Source organism: Galleria mellonella, unplaced genomic scaffold (assembly GCF_026898425.1).
Source record: "Galleria mellonella isolate WM207_F2 unplaced genomic scaffold, CSIRO_AGI_GalMel_v1 utg172, whole genome shotgun sequence".
Lineage (NCBI taxonomy): Eukaryota > Metazoa > Arthropoda > Insecta > Lepidoptera > Pyralidae > Galleria > Galleria mellonella.
The window spans coordinates 2,587,434-2,602,430 of record NW_026442015.1 but is presented as its reverse complement, the minus strand read 5'-3'; the positions used below and the strand labels follow the sequence as shown (position 1 = coordinate 2,602,430).

Here is a 14,997-nt window from a genome sequence, read left to right as displayed (position 1 = left end):
GAGGCCCTTGGGGGTATTGTCAGTAGTTGTCACGCTTGGCAGGCAGATTGGCAACCGCATTTGGGATTTGGAGATGTTTTAATATACTGCTGTCTACTCCTCGCTCTCCCTTAGTCGCCTTTTACGATATCCATGGGAAAGGAAGGGGTGGCCTATTCTATGACTGGACAACACGGTCATATAGTATAGTACTTTTTATTGTGCTCTAAAAATTCATAGGTAATATTTTTTATAGCTGAAAAGAATAAGGGTAAAGGTGAAGAGTCAATACTTCTAATCTAATGCAGAGATTGGAAGTAGTGAGTTGGATAAGAATTTGAAGAAAGATTAATAAATATTCGCATAAAGCACAAGGAACCCTGAAACATTGTCTCGGCATCTGCACGCTAAACAGAGCGTGTTGCGGCGACAATTTCCGTTGGCAGTCCGTCTGCAGTTAATATTGTCTTACACTCCCCCCCTCCTCCCTTCCATATCGTAAATTTGTAATGTTACTTGAAGTGTATATCATTTTTCTGGCGTAATGCTGCCTACTCCATGATGAAATATTAGCAAACTTTCTCTGTAAAAATCATGTCCGAATAATATAGAACACTACAATTTTTTTTTATACCTAACCTAACCTAACCCAACCTATAGACATGAGCAGTACTATGGACATAACAGAGTATACTTTTTTGCCCATGAACCCCCCATGCGTTGCCATTCCTGAGGACTCAGGTGTTATTCCTCCGTACTCAGTAAATTCACGCCATATCCAACCCTTCAAACCGAAACACAGCCATGCAAACATAACTGCTTTACGGTTGAAATTAATCAACGAATTAGATATTATAAAAATACTAGTAATTAATAAGTCTCTTGTAAAATTTTTGTTTTTAAACCAATCCCTCCCCTTCTCTCCAAGAATAATAAGGAACTGTTGGGTAAATTTTAATATCTAATTCAAGGCTTTTAGAACCACCGGTTTACGCGTATAAGTGTTATCTATCAGTTAAAGTTTGCACAAATGTCTGCATCATATCTGCATTGCAGTGTCAACATATTTATCATCAAATAGGTGGAGCATAATCGACGCATAATGGATTCTCTGCATGCATCAACGAGTTCGAATAATCGATTTCTTGATGATTGATTTGGCATCGAGTTGCTATTGTCCAAGCTACGATCAGATGTCATAATGGCTATATTATCTTACAATATGTCTTCGGCGTTGTTAATTGTATAATTTTTTTTTTTTGTATATAAGGCGTGGCGAACAAGCCCATCAAATTATAAGTACCTATTTATGTTTATCACCATCATTTTAGCCGTTAATTGTCGACTGTTATATAGAATATAGAACTCTCTCATAGACTGCCATAATGTTCTTTATGGATGTAAAATTATGTAATATTAAATATGTATAATACAACAAATTGTCAGGCACATCAACCTATATTGCCATTCTCTGACAGAGCATAACAAAATCATTATAAGATCTTTTATATGTAAAACTACTATAAAATACTAAATACTGTTAATAACTGCTTTATTATAGACATAAAAAAAACTCCATCAATAGGTATTACATAATAATACTGTGCTTCAAGGAACAGGTATTTTGTAAGCGTTGCCACTCTTGGGAATTTAAGGTTTTTACCATTCAAATTCAACCACGGTAACATGATTTCATCTTGAAAGATGAAAATGGAAGCATGCCTATGCTATTGGTATACAATTGCAGAGTATCAATAAGTGATGATGGATAGATGAGGTAGTGATTCCTGACACAATGTCAAACCATCAACTCCTCAAACAACCAACAATACCAAACTCTACCATGAGTAGATTGTATGCCTCACATCACAAAGCATATAGTCGAGTCAGGAGATTTACGTAGTTTCTCATAATCCTAGCTCAACAATACGCAAACAGTTTGTCATAATCGCAATTAGTCATATTGCGCATTAATGCAGTTCGTCATAATCACGAAACCTTGTTATTTCTAATTTATTTTTGATAAATTATAATGTTTCAATTTTAATAATATTGTCTGCTTGGAAGAATTAATAAGTAGTAAATTTTTTTGGTACTTATAAAAGTGTTGTACACTTGCATTTTATTGTATTTTTAAACGCATTTAATATACAAGTATAGTAGTAAAATACCTTTTGCAGTGTCTTAAATAGTATAAAAACAAAGTCATCCGCATCTGCTCCTTCCTCTGTTTCTTCTAAACCACGCAGTTGATTTTGATACGGAATTCATTGTCATTGAAACACTTTTTTTGTGGAATGTTTATATGTACAATACGTTCTTTATAACTTTTATATACGTAAATAAATTCAACGTTTTGTCGTTAAGTCACTAAAAAAATTGTTTTTCGTGACTAAATCTTAAACATGTAAGTTACGAAGCTAGGGTGGGTTGTGAATGTAGTATTTAGTGTAATAGCAATTAAATGTAATACCATTTCACCGTGGCTGAAGCCGTTGCATAACATTTGTATTTGCATACTGAACATGTGTTGCTCCCGCTAACAATAGGCGTTGGCGAAATTCCGCGACTAGTTACTGCTCTATACGCACGCTTACCTATCAAGTGGGCTGGTAGTATTGATGAAATATGTGTCATTGTCAATTAGTAAGTAGCAGATTTCATTTGCTACTTCCTTTGTTTGTTCTGTTTGTTCATCTATAATATTATGAGGATTACCTGTTTGGTTCTATGAATTATAAGCTAGGGATCGTCGATGTATTACGTTACACATTAAGGGGGAGGGTAAGGGGCAAGGAAGTGTGATATCGTGTCTATCGACTTTAAGACTTTATTATCAAAGTTATTATGGGATTTTTTTTATAATACAAGGACCAAGCAAGCTTGGTAAGCGGCTATCACTCGCTGCCCATGATCACTAGAGGAATTGCAGGTGTGCTGCCGGTCTTTTAAAAAGGAGTATACTCTTTTCTTGAAGGTTATAATAAGAAAAAAATATAGTTAAAATTACTAGGCTGTCTCTATAGACATCGGACATTTTGTACGTCGTGTCTTATTTTTTTTAATAACACAAGGGGAAACGAACATTATTATTATTATTAAGGGCATTTCTGGCACTTCTGGATAGTTATTTCCATATGTTGTTGATTTAAGTATCTATCACAACCTTATATAATTACGTTTGTTTTCCTTTTGTGGCATTTGATTATTACGTAGTTAATTCTTTAAATAGCATATACCTATATGTAAAGATAAGATTAATATTTATTATCATTCTTTGCTTGCTAAGGAGTAATACGTGTGTAACGTAATTTCGCCATATTGTCATTGTTAGTACTTAATATACTTATTAGAGAAATAAAGCTCTATCTAGGTACCTTTAGATAATTGTATACCCAAAATTTTTTAAGAATTTAAGTAGTACTAAAAACTTATCTAGGTTTCTATGATCGGAAAATAGAATAATTCATAAGTCTTAGTTAACAAACACTGCAGCATTTCATTTCAGACTTAATTTGTGATAAAATAACTTTTTAAGTATAATAGATACTGACCTTTATATTGGAAACCTTGATGTGTTAATACTAAATTAAGATTTTACCTACTTTGTTTAATGATGCAAAACTTGTCCAAACTCCAAAGCACCTTCTGTTTGTGTTTTGTCAATTAACCTCACTATTGTTTGTCTTTTTCACAGGTGCTGAGAGTGAGCGAGTGAATGGATGTCATTCACTCGAAAATTTAGAAGAGTCAGAAAACCTCGAGGCAGTGTCACGCTCGCTTTGTTTTCCAGTGATTTAATTGTGATATTAAATATTATTTGAGTAATACATAAGTGAATTTAGTGTGCGTCGTTTGGACTATACTTAATTTTAATTCCATGCAACAATTAATGCTCAGTGCTAGTGCTCAACTTAACAGTTCCTTAAAAATGGCTAGTGCCGATAATACATATACGTCCATACAGTGAATTAAATTGTTTTTTTTTTTTTTTGTGGAATAATAGTGCGAGAATATTGAATAATGTGCGCACGGAAGGAATTGATCCATTTTTAATTTTTGCCGTACAACGCCATCTATTGCCGAGTAGCGGACATATGTAGTACAAGATAGAATGGAGGCCGGTTACATACCGGTGTCGACTGGCAATGCCGGGAATGCGCCGCCTCCCAGCGTGGTAGCGCCAGCAACAAATGTAATTCGCGCGCCTAGTTTAAAACGCGGAAAAATGGAGGAAGCTATCTCAGACAGGGTAAGTTTAATAGCTTTTTTTATTAACTACTATTATTATTATTTATTGCTGTTTGAAGGTGTGAAGTTCTTGGTAAAATTAAATGCGTTATTCGTAACTCAATTTTTATAATAATGTTAGAATTTACAAAGTGCGTGTAGTGCCAAGGCTATCCGTTTAGAAAATTTTAATATTTTAATGGTTTAACAGTTGAATGATCTACGTCTATGGTTTGCTTATATGGCAAGTCCAAATATATGAATTTTTATTATATCTTAAATAATACCTAATCTTTAACAATTATTTATCTAATTATTAATTAAGAAGTTCTTGAAGAATTTTCTTATCCATCTATATATATATATATATATATATATATATATATATATATATATATATATATATATATATATATATATATATATATATATATATATATATATATATATATATATGAATATAGTGACGGTATGTTGCAAATATGCTCACTCACTTCTTCATAAGATAGATTGTTTCTTTAATACATTTATTGAGGGGGGAAAGGGATTGTTAGTAATGGCGACTGAGAATCCCATTGCTAGCAATATACCCCACCAGGTCGACCTCCTCGCGGTTCCCCCTGGAAACTATCATGGTTAATTCCTGATGAATTCATCATGATGGGCTAACTGGCCTGTTTTCATTCTCACCTATCACCCTTCACTGGTGCTCCACCAGCGTATCCCGTTAGCGCAGGCGGGGTTACCATACCATTTTCACCCATAAAAAAAAAATACATTTATTGAACTACAATTTACATTGCATACTACTTGCCAATAGATGGCGTCATCCAGCATATTAACATACTGTACAAACAGTACAGAATTATATACTTATTAGTCGCCATATATTCATTCTTCTAAATATAAGTTGATATATAAACACTTATATTTTTAAGCGACTCCAAAAAAATCACATTGTCAATTCTCCTGTATATGTGTGTATGCTATACGATATCCTCGCTAATTCTGCATCGATTAATTGATTTTGATAAGGATTTATTCCTGTGTTGGCCGGACCTAATTTTTATTTCGTTTCTTTTGGGAAGAATTAACCCAAATAATTTCAAAATTGGCAAAGATATCGCGTGAAGAACCAGAATTAAAAGTGAACTAGGAAATGTCTTTAATTTTGTGGTGGCTTAAAAAGACAAGAAAAAGATGGAAATTTTACACGTTGCTCTTGTACTTTCTGAGGCTTCCCTTTGGCAAGCACAAGGGCCCTACAGATGGGTGAAGTATCGCTTCTCGTAAAGTGTCCGCGGAACGTTGTGTGCCGGCAGTCTTATTTTGCATTTGTAATTAATTATAAATTAAATGATAAATATATTTATTCACTATTATACCACCGATCTGGCCCAGCTTCGCAAGACTGCATAGAAGTTTTGAAAATAATATATAGTCTATTTTATATATAGGTGAATATAACGCGCCGATAGACGACGACATTATCATAGATAATACATTAAGATTTTAAAATATTTGAATTTAGAATGCAGAATTGTCAAATGTAGAAGTGTGGATATGACAATAAGGTTTTTTCTCTACAAAAAACAGCTTCAATCAATGACTTATATGACTCACACAACAAAAAAATACAAAATAAAATAAATCATAAGATTTAGAATCTTTTTTAAAGTTTTTAAAAAATACAAACACATTGAAAACTTCCTTTCTTTTTGAATTAATACCAGTATTTCGTAGTGTAATCATAAAGAACTTATGTCGTTTGTTAAAATGTAAATATTCTATAGATTATTATTCAATATATTAGAACTTATATCAGTAAACGCAATTGCTTCTTTTTTTTTTGTAATTAACGTTCTTGTCAAAGTGATCATGCAATTATTTAATGTTTCTAGAACTTGTTACCTCTAAATAGGCTCGCCTCTTCCAAGAAGTACGGTGTCTCCATTTGTACAGTTACGGTTGCCGGTGATTTTCAAACTATGGTCCGTACTTGCGACATCGCTTTGCTGTCAGCAAACCGTAATCTATGGAAGAAAAAATTTTTTATACTCGCTAGTTCATCTGATACGAATAGCTTCTAAACAGACTTCTAAAAAAGGAGGGTTTCATTTCGTTTGTATTGTTTGTGGCTATGCTTACTAATATTGTAAATGTTAAGGCGTAACGGAATAATCACTATGAGATTTGGTATGCACTTACTATATGGAATGGAGAATGTCAAAGGTAAAACTTTTACCTTGGTCAGTAAACATATGACGCAGATAAAGACGTGGGCAAAAGCTAGTAATATATAACACGGTTACTTCGCCAATTCTATTTCGATTTTAATAATTCTTTTCATCATCGATGCGGTTTACTCCTATATTCATCCCATATAAATTTTGCAACGGTTGTAGGCGTCCATCTTCTTTGTGGAGCATATAAATGCTTCTTGTGAAGCAAAACAAAAAGATATTCGATTCTGCGTGCTCAGCTTAAATATTTTCAAATTAATATGTGTATGAAACTGCTCCATCGCTGTGTAGGTCCCGGCATAGAATAAGTCCACCCTTTTTTTCCCGTGGGTGTCGTAATAGGTATGATATGGAGGGATAAACAGCAGCATCCCTATTAAAACATTACCCAATGCGAAACTGCGATTGCCAACCCGCCTGCCAAGTGTGGCAAATCCCTGCTACAACAACGGAAAATCTCGGCATTTATCAGCCCACGTGTGTTCAAGATTGAAGTTGTTTTCTTTTAAAAGAACAAAATGTACTTGTGCTCAATTTTATTATAAGAGTAAGAACAACCTGCAGGCTGACATTTAACCCAATCGAGTTGAGTTCAAATCGGAATCTCATCGAATAAACATCAAGTGGATGTTACTATTAGTTTTATTGACGTCTATTCGATTTGATTTCAATTCGATTATATGAAAGTTAACCTACTAGATGGATACAATGTAAGCCTTCGAGAACCCTTAATGTCTTGTTTATCCCGAGGTGTCATAAAAACAAATTTCCAACTTGTTTTCAAACGTGTTTTAACTTATTGGATCCTATTCAAATTATAAAAAGCTTAAAATAAATATCTCTTAAAAATAATATAAATAGCACTCACAGTTTTATATATAAATAGCACACGCAGTTTTTTGAGGCGAGAGTAAATATGATGTCATTGTTTAAGTGACGATACGTTAAGAGATTTTGATAAAGATGAATGTGTAATAAATACTATGATAGTGACTTCCTTCATTTTATGTGTCATCAGCTGGTTTTCTTTCAGTAAAGGTGACAAATAAACATACGACCCTGGCAATAGACAAGAGAAACACGTGATTTATTTTTTGCTTATTTCCAACTTCCGAAAGGAGGTTCAGGTAGTTATGGTACCCTATGGTACCCTTCATGCGTTGCTATTCCTGAGGATTAAAAAGTTATGCCTGCGTATCCTGTAATTCTAATTGCTGCGAGAAGTATGCAAATAATTTGATTTGTAAATTATTTAAATTGTCATTAATGCAACGCAGGCGCATAGAAATTGACCCACTTACTACGGGAGCAGAACATTCGCGTGCAACCAATTGCATTCCGAATTTGCGATTGAAGAAACGATATTGTTATAGCATGTAGCGATGACGAAGCCAATTAACAATTTTAAACAAATTGTCAAATATTGCTTTGGTAATAAAAGGCGGAAGTATGATAATACAAATATATAAGAATATAAAAAATCCACTTTACACGGATCATAATAGGATTTATTTTATATTACCTGCCGAGTTTATTAGATCTCTCACATTGAGAGCACCTGAGGGCGCACTGTTAACGGCTTAGGTCGGCCTAGGTCAGCAGTTTCATCCGCGAGTTATAAGAAATAAATCGTATTGCTTCAGATTAACAGTATGTAATGTGAAAAAATGTCATGAATATGCGAAACTGGAGCACGTCCATAAGATTTAAAAGTGTAGAAGATAAGACCATGTTATACGACTCCTAACTTTCGTCTGGATGTTATAGGAGCTGGTTGTTGTGAGATGATATTAAATGTCGATGATACTACAAATTAAGTACATTTAGTAAAATTGTACACGACTGTTGAAGTAGGGATATGAGCAGATAGAGGGTGCTATTGTCATTATACAAAAATACTTTATTTGTTGTGTTGGGCTGCCAACACATGTAAAAATTAAAGCAGTTGTAGACTTTTGATTCTCTATCACCTCCTAAGAGGCTTACAATAGAATAACTTCTAGTCGTTGTCATGTAAGTATCGTTTGTTTAGTAAAAAAAGCGACTTCAATTACCACTGTAGGAGTAAACACTGCTGATTTAAAAACTAATTTTGAAAATAAGATCTGAATTTGTGACGTAGTTGCTTAACATGATTTACAAATAATTTAGGATTCTGCTCTACAAAAATAAACCGTCTTCAATTATAGCAAAACCAGTTATTTTCATTCGAAAACTATATATAAACTACTGAACCGATTTTATTAACATTTTTATGATTTTGCTAAATATCTGTAAATATACCCTTTCAGATAAAAGAATAATTATCTAAATGGGTTTATAACCGAGACAGTTATGGAGTAACAAACATAAATAAAATACAAGCGTATTGAGAAAGTTATTTTTGAAGTCGCTGGAAAAGTAGATAATCGCATAAATTGGGAACCTTCGTCTTTAAGAAGTTGCTTACAATATATAGTTTACTTTGTTAATGGTCTCGGAATTAATTCAGTAAGTAAATGGTTCTTAACAAAACTTTTAAATTTATGCAGAGGAGGATCTTATAAATCGTTCCGTAATGTTTATTTTCCCTATAAAAAAAGAGTCTATTAACTTTATCCAAACGGTACTTTGGAATATATTAAGTTGTTTATTGTAAAAAAGTCATAAGTTTTGTAATATTATGTATGTTTAGATAAAACAAAATTTATTTATATCTCGAGAAAAACCTACAGTTTACCTTCCCAGGTGTCGAAAATGTTAGTCTGGAAAATTACAGCGCTAGTGCTAAAAATACTTGCTGCAGTTCCTTGTTGAATTTTTTCTAGTAAGAAATATTATAAGTACTAACTCGTGATACTTGTACTTCTTATCTTTTTTTTATGCAACTTAGAATGGCAAACAAGCTGACTGCTCACCTGATGGAAAGTGGTAACCGTCGCCTGCATATCACATGGCATAACAGAGTATACTGTTTCACCCATGATACTTCCCATGCGTTGATATTCCTGAGGACTCAATGTTATTCCTCTGTATCTTGTAAATTCACTGCCATATCCCACCCTTCAAATCGAAAAATAACCATGCAAACACAACTGCTTCACACAAATGGGACAGAGGTGCCCAAGCAAACGATTTTTGTACAAAGTCTCCCTCTGGTATTTATAACTTGAGCATGGATAATAATAATATTAATGTTTATACTTTTTATCTCAATTAATCAATATATCCCGACCACATAGGCGATTCACAAATGAAGAATAATAGCTGAATAAAAAATATGATGTAATGGTCAATTTCTACTTATATGTTCTTCTGATATATAATAAACTAAAGCCAAAGTTATGAACATCCATTATTATGTGAATCTTTTGGCTACGGAACCTTCAAATATTACACGCTGTGCTCATAATTAGCACCTACATTTGAAAAAGACGAAATAATATGGGAAATGAGAAAGTAGGTGCTATGTCTGTCTACTTGTCAAGTTTTCTCTTTAAACCAATTAATCAATGAATATTTGAAATTTTGCTCCATAAAAAATCTGACTTCTTGACACAATTATTTATGGGAGCAACACAAGAACAGAATTAATAATCAAAAACATGCTCGTATAACGTAACATAAATGCAAGAAAATACTTCTTATGAATTAGAGACTTCTCCTTTTTGAAGTCTGTTGAAACTTGCCGAAAAATTTGTTGCAACATCTTCAAATATTCAATAGGGAATTAAATTGTATGAAAACTTGAATATACTGTCAGCATCGGCTCGCACGATAACTCAATTAGAAACAAACTACATATGTAAGTAAATGGACGGCAAAAAGTTAATGTACAGACATGTTGTAAAAACTAATTGCGTAAGTGCACGGTAGAGAAAAGGTGGGTAGTATGTTATTAACATGACTGCTTATGAAGATTCAGACTCGTTTTAAGAATAGATTCTAATCCTATCCTTTACTCTAATGTCATCATCTTAGCCATTACTATGATATAATTATAATAATTTAAATAATATTATATAAACGCAACATAAAAAATATATCGCTAGGGGGCATTCCTGTGGGTTACAGGATGAGGTATATATTAAAGCCGACGTAAGTCGAGAAGGTGAAAACCATAAGTTAAAAATATATTTATAATAATATAATTAGGCAATCTCGAGAGTTTTTTTGGTGGACGCCACCATACCGCTTGATGAGTACTTCGTGAAAGTCGAAACCGAGAAGAAGAGGAAATATCTCGACTTGGCTCACGAGGTGACGGAAATGTTGGGGTGACATTCACCCAAATCATAATCGTTGTTGTCCGTGAAGGTTCTTATCCCAACTAGTCTGAAACAACATTATCTACTACATGGGTTGCAGAAGGATACAGGCTACTTTTTTTTTATCGCGGTCAGTGAATATGATCTGGTCACGCTGACGAAGTCACGTGTAAAAGCTAGTAATGTAATAAATACAGTATTGTGACATAATGGTTTGCTGCCCCAACACAACCACAGTGCTAGTGAATTCGAATCTGATCAGCTCTAAATTATATGAAATTTCATGAATTCATGTTACATAAATCATAATCATCATGTCATATAGTTATATAAATGCTCTCTAGTAAATATCCGATCCTGCAGTAAATTTTTTGTTATATTCGCACAATTATTTAGAACAATAGCTACCTAGTTGATCCGAAAAATTATCTAAAGACTTGAACCTAAACCTTAACCTGTTATGGATTTTAAAATTTTTGTTATATTGTTTAAGATAAGTAAATAAATAAATAAGACGTTTTGAAGCAATACGCTTACTAAGGAATATAGATATAGATTTTTTTTAATAAGTTTTATTATTGATTCGGTATTTTATAATATGTCGGCAGATTATAGGCATAGTACATTAAAAACAAATTATGTCACCCATACAGCACCTTCAACAGCCAAATGCAGACATCCGCCGATTAATTTAAACATACCTCTCCCACACCAGCCATGAGCCAATCCGCCAAAGCCAGTGATGGTGTTAGCGCCGCGCGCGACACTCGCGCTGATATGTGAGGAATAATTTCTCTCGTTACGGGAGTAGTTCGATATTGGAATCGATTTTGGAATTTGTGCTATCTGTGGTGATTTTATTTTGACAGTTCGAAATAGTTTTGTGCGGTCTATATCTCATTTATTCATATTTCTTGTCGCGTAAAATTTGCAAGTGAGTTTTAAGGTGTTATGTTATGGGTATTGTTGTTGGATAAAAAACACATATAGATGTCTGCATTATTTTTTAAAGTAGAAAGTGTAAGTAAACATGTACTTAGTAAATTTTCCAAAATAATAATGAATAATAATGAAGCCTGATTTGATAACATAAGAATCTCAAATACAATAAAAATATTGCTTTTGAACATACCAACCAGATTCTTATATTCATGAAATTGCTACATTTATTATAAAATACGTATATATTAAAAATGTTTTTTTTTAGATTTTGTCTGCGTAATTTAGTAAAAAATGAAGTATCCTGTGCATTAATCTAGGATGTAGTCTATCTGTATAGTACTATTTAATATTCTAGTGATAATATTTAACCAAATACCACCAGTGCCGAGCCTGGCTTCTGGGTGCTTGATATCCACTAAATATAGCTAGGAACTAACTATCCTTTTATTGTATATTATTCTATTAATTTTTTTTTTAATTAAAAATAAGGCGCACTGAAATGGGTCCATTAATAAAAAGAAATAATAAATACTGTTTGTCCGCGAAAAAGAAATGCCTCTTCTATTGCGAATAGATACACAAACACCGATAAACGATGAGATGTTGCGTAGATACCCTACATTGTGAATATTTGAAATTAGAACGCCATATCGCTATGTAAATTTTTCTTCTCAACTAGTAGTTGTTTGCTAAACAAAGAAAAATGTCAATTCAATCGTCACAAAATTAAAATGAGATCAATATAAGAGTAAATCCAATTTATAGCAAAAAGAATCGTGAAAATCAGTTTAGAATTGGAGACGTAATCTCATAACATATCTAGATATAAAAATAACTCGGACGAATTGAGAAACTCCTTCTGTAAGTCGCTTGAATACGTAGACAAAGTCGCAAAACCAAGGTAGTATGATAATATGCAAACGTGATTTCATCCAGTATAAACAATGTTAGGAAATGAGCTAACCGTATATCACTTAGATAAGTTGCTTTAGGTCGTAACAGATTCTAAATGCTATGGTATGAGGTGTTTAATTAACATACTAGTTTAAAATCAATATAATTATTAGGTCAATAGTTTTAGAATTCCGTTTAATGTATTATTTTCGAAGATTCGATAATTATTAGAAAGAAAAGTGTTCGTCTATCTATAACATATTAGATAGTCAACATAGTCTCTACTCAGCATAATATGCTTTGGCAGATTTTAATAGCTATGTTTTTCTTTTATACCAATTTTATTATTTTGATAACTGTATCTACATTCTACACGTATAGGGGTCATCTGTGATATTTGACATAGAATTTTATTATTACTATGTTGTGAGATATATTTTGACTAGATGGAGATAAACAAGAAAATAAAAAAATGTGTATTAATTTTTTATTTGTACTAGTATATTTTTAATATTGAACATAATTACATTACAGTTATTCTACCTAACTGTTTCTTAGTACATACGCCATACCTATGAGTGTTTGTGTACATTTGTGTGAGAGAGATAGTATTAGCATAAAGAGAAGTAATCCTATGTTCCTATCAGTGATATTTACATATCATAGTTCTGCCTAGGTATCAAATTCATTCAAATGCACTTAAGTATAGTTGGTTCAAATAACTTTGCAAATCTTTCACATTTATTTAGCGACAGCGTATTCAACCTTAAACTATGTTGTGTTTACATAAAATTCGAACCCACGATCCTTTGTGCCGCCTTGCGGATTCGGCTATCAAACGATAAATTATTCGGTAACATATTGAGTTCATGGTTGCCACTACATTTGTGCATCTAGTAGGCTGGAGTTTTGGTATCTGCAAGGTCACGTGTATACATACATATACATTACGTATAAAGACATTACTAGAAGAAAACTATGCGATTTGATAAAAGTTTCTATGTTTTGTCTTTAAATATCTGTATAACTCTTCTGATGTTACAGTCGTGATAAGAGACTATGTTTACTTTTATTTTATCTTTTGTTATTATAAGTGAGATAGAAAACTTATTATGAACCTAAGTGATATAAACTGGCATAGAATACCTACAAATATTTTAATTTTAATCCTAATTAATTGGATTAGAGCAAAAACATTTTTTTATATACGCACATACAGTTTATAAAATGCGGATATTGAAGTAAGGCGGTACACGGGATATTGATAGAAAACTGAGTCAACCTTAGAATCAGGCTGTGTATTGTATAAGGGATTTGTTTAAATCTTCAGAACCGCTATATTTGAGTAAGACGAAAGTGCTAAGGGCATGAAGATTTAACCAACTTTACAAATAGTTGTGATATAAATATAATACAAACACGCGTCATTATCTGATCAAGTGCTTTAATTAACGATATACAAGCTTTAGGAATCCGGTCCAGCCATCTATGGTGACAAGTATTCTAAGATCAGTTACAAATAGTAGGAAGTTATCTACGCCCAATGCGGTCGACGAAGTGTACTGCGTTTGTTAAATAATCTAAAAATAATGTCGATTTATTATTTAAAATAATTAACAGTAGCAACCATTACAACCACAAGACACTCATTAGGAATGAAAATGCTCTACCCGCTGATATTGATGCTCCATTCTAGTTTGGGTTTGCTGGAAGGGAACTCTATTAGAGTTAATCTCGCCTTTGTACATTTGATTACCTCTCTCATATTTTTATGTATAATTTGTGTATACAATAAAGTATTAAATAAATAAATTAAAAAATGAAAGGATTATTTTTATTATCGAAATTGGTTTTTTTGTTTCATTGGTTTCCCTATTCTTTTTGGTTAATTGGTTTCTAATTCGGAACCGATTTTAATAATCTATTACATCACTTGTTTATCGTTACGGAGCAAATACATGCTTTTTCGTACAGTAAGAAAGTAGTAGTAGTAGTTGAACCTGAAAGTAGTTAGACAATTCCGAAACTGGGAATGTAAGATAACAGCTAGAAAATACAAAAATTGCAATATGACCGAATTATTATTTTATAGTAAATAAGAAATGAAGCAATTATACATTTGTTTTTCCAATAAAAAATGTAAGGTTATAATTTCATATGTACTCTTGTTGTTTGTATATAAGACGGATTAATGTTCTGTGAAGTGCAAGCAAAGTTTGCCGTAAATGTTTACTAGTACACAAACAAAACAGTCAACGACACAACGAGCCTACTAATCTTTATTCTGTGAAAATATAACGGGAGATAATGAGATAACAAGATAACACTTAGTTCAGTTAAATATATAACTGGAGAGGCAAATGTAGTGTAATTCATGCAGTGTCTAATCATAAGCAAATAATGATACAGATAACAGACATCATTTACGTTGAAATGTTAATTCTAACGCGCAGTATAGAATT

General features: G+C 32.6%; 1 protein-coding gene across 12 annotated transcripts in view; it reads left to right on the top strand.

The window, feature by feature from the left end:
* The window catches only part of LOC113514452 (mitogen-activated protein kinase-binding protein 1), a 114,175-nt gene that overhangs the window by 16,860 nt on the left and 82,318 nt on the right, over nt 1-14,997 (top strand). For 7 of the 12 annotated variants that reach the window (XM_052893114.1, XM_052893113.1, XM_052893115.1 and 4 more), the window contains exon 2: nt 3,677-4,231. In XM_052893114.1, the coding sequence (XP_052749074.1) occupies nt 4,094-4,231 (138 nt within the window). In that variant the 5' untranslated portion in view covers nt 3,677-4,093. Of the gene's footprint in view, nt 1-3,676; nt 4,232-11,166; nt 11,720-14,997 lie in introns of those variants that run through there. The other 5 variants (XM_052893107.1, XM_052893105.1, XM_052893109.1 and 2 more) reach the window with 4 other exon arrangements.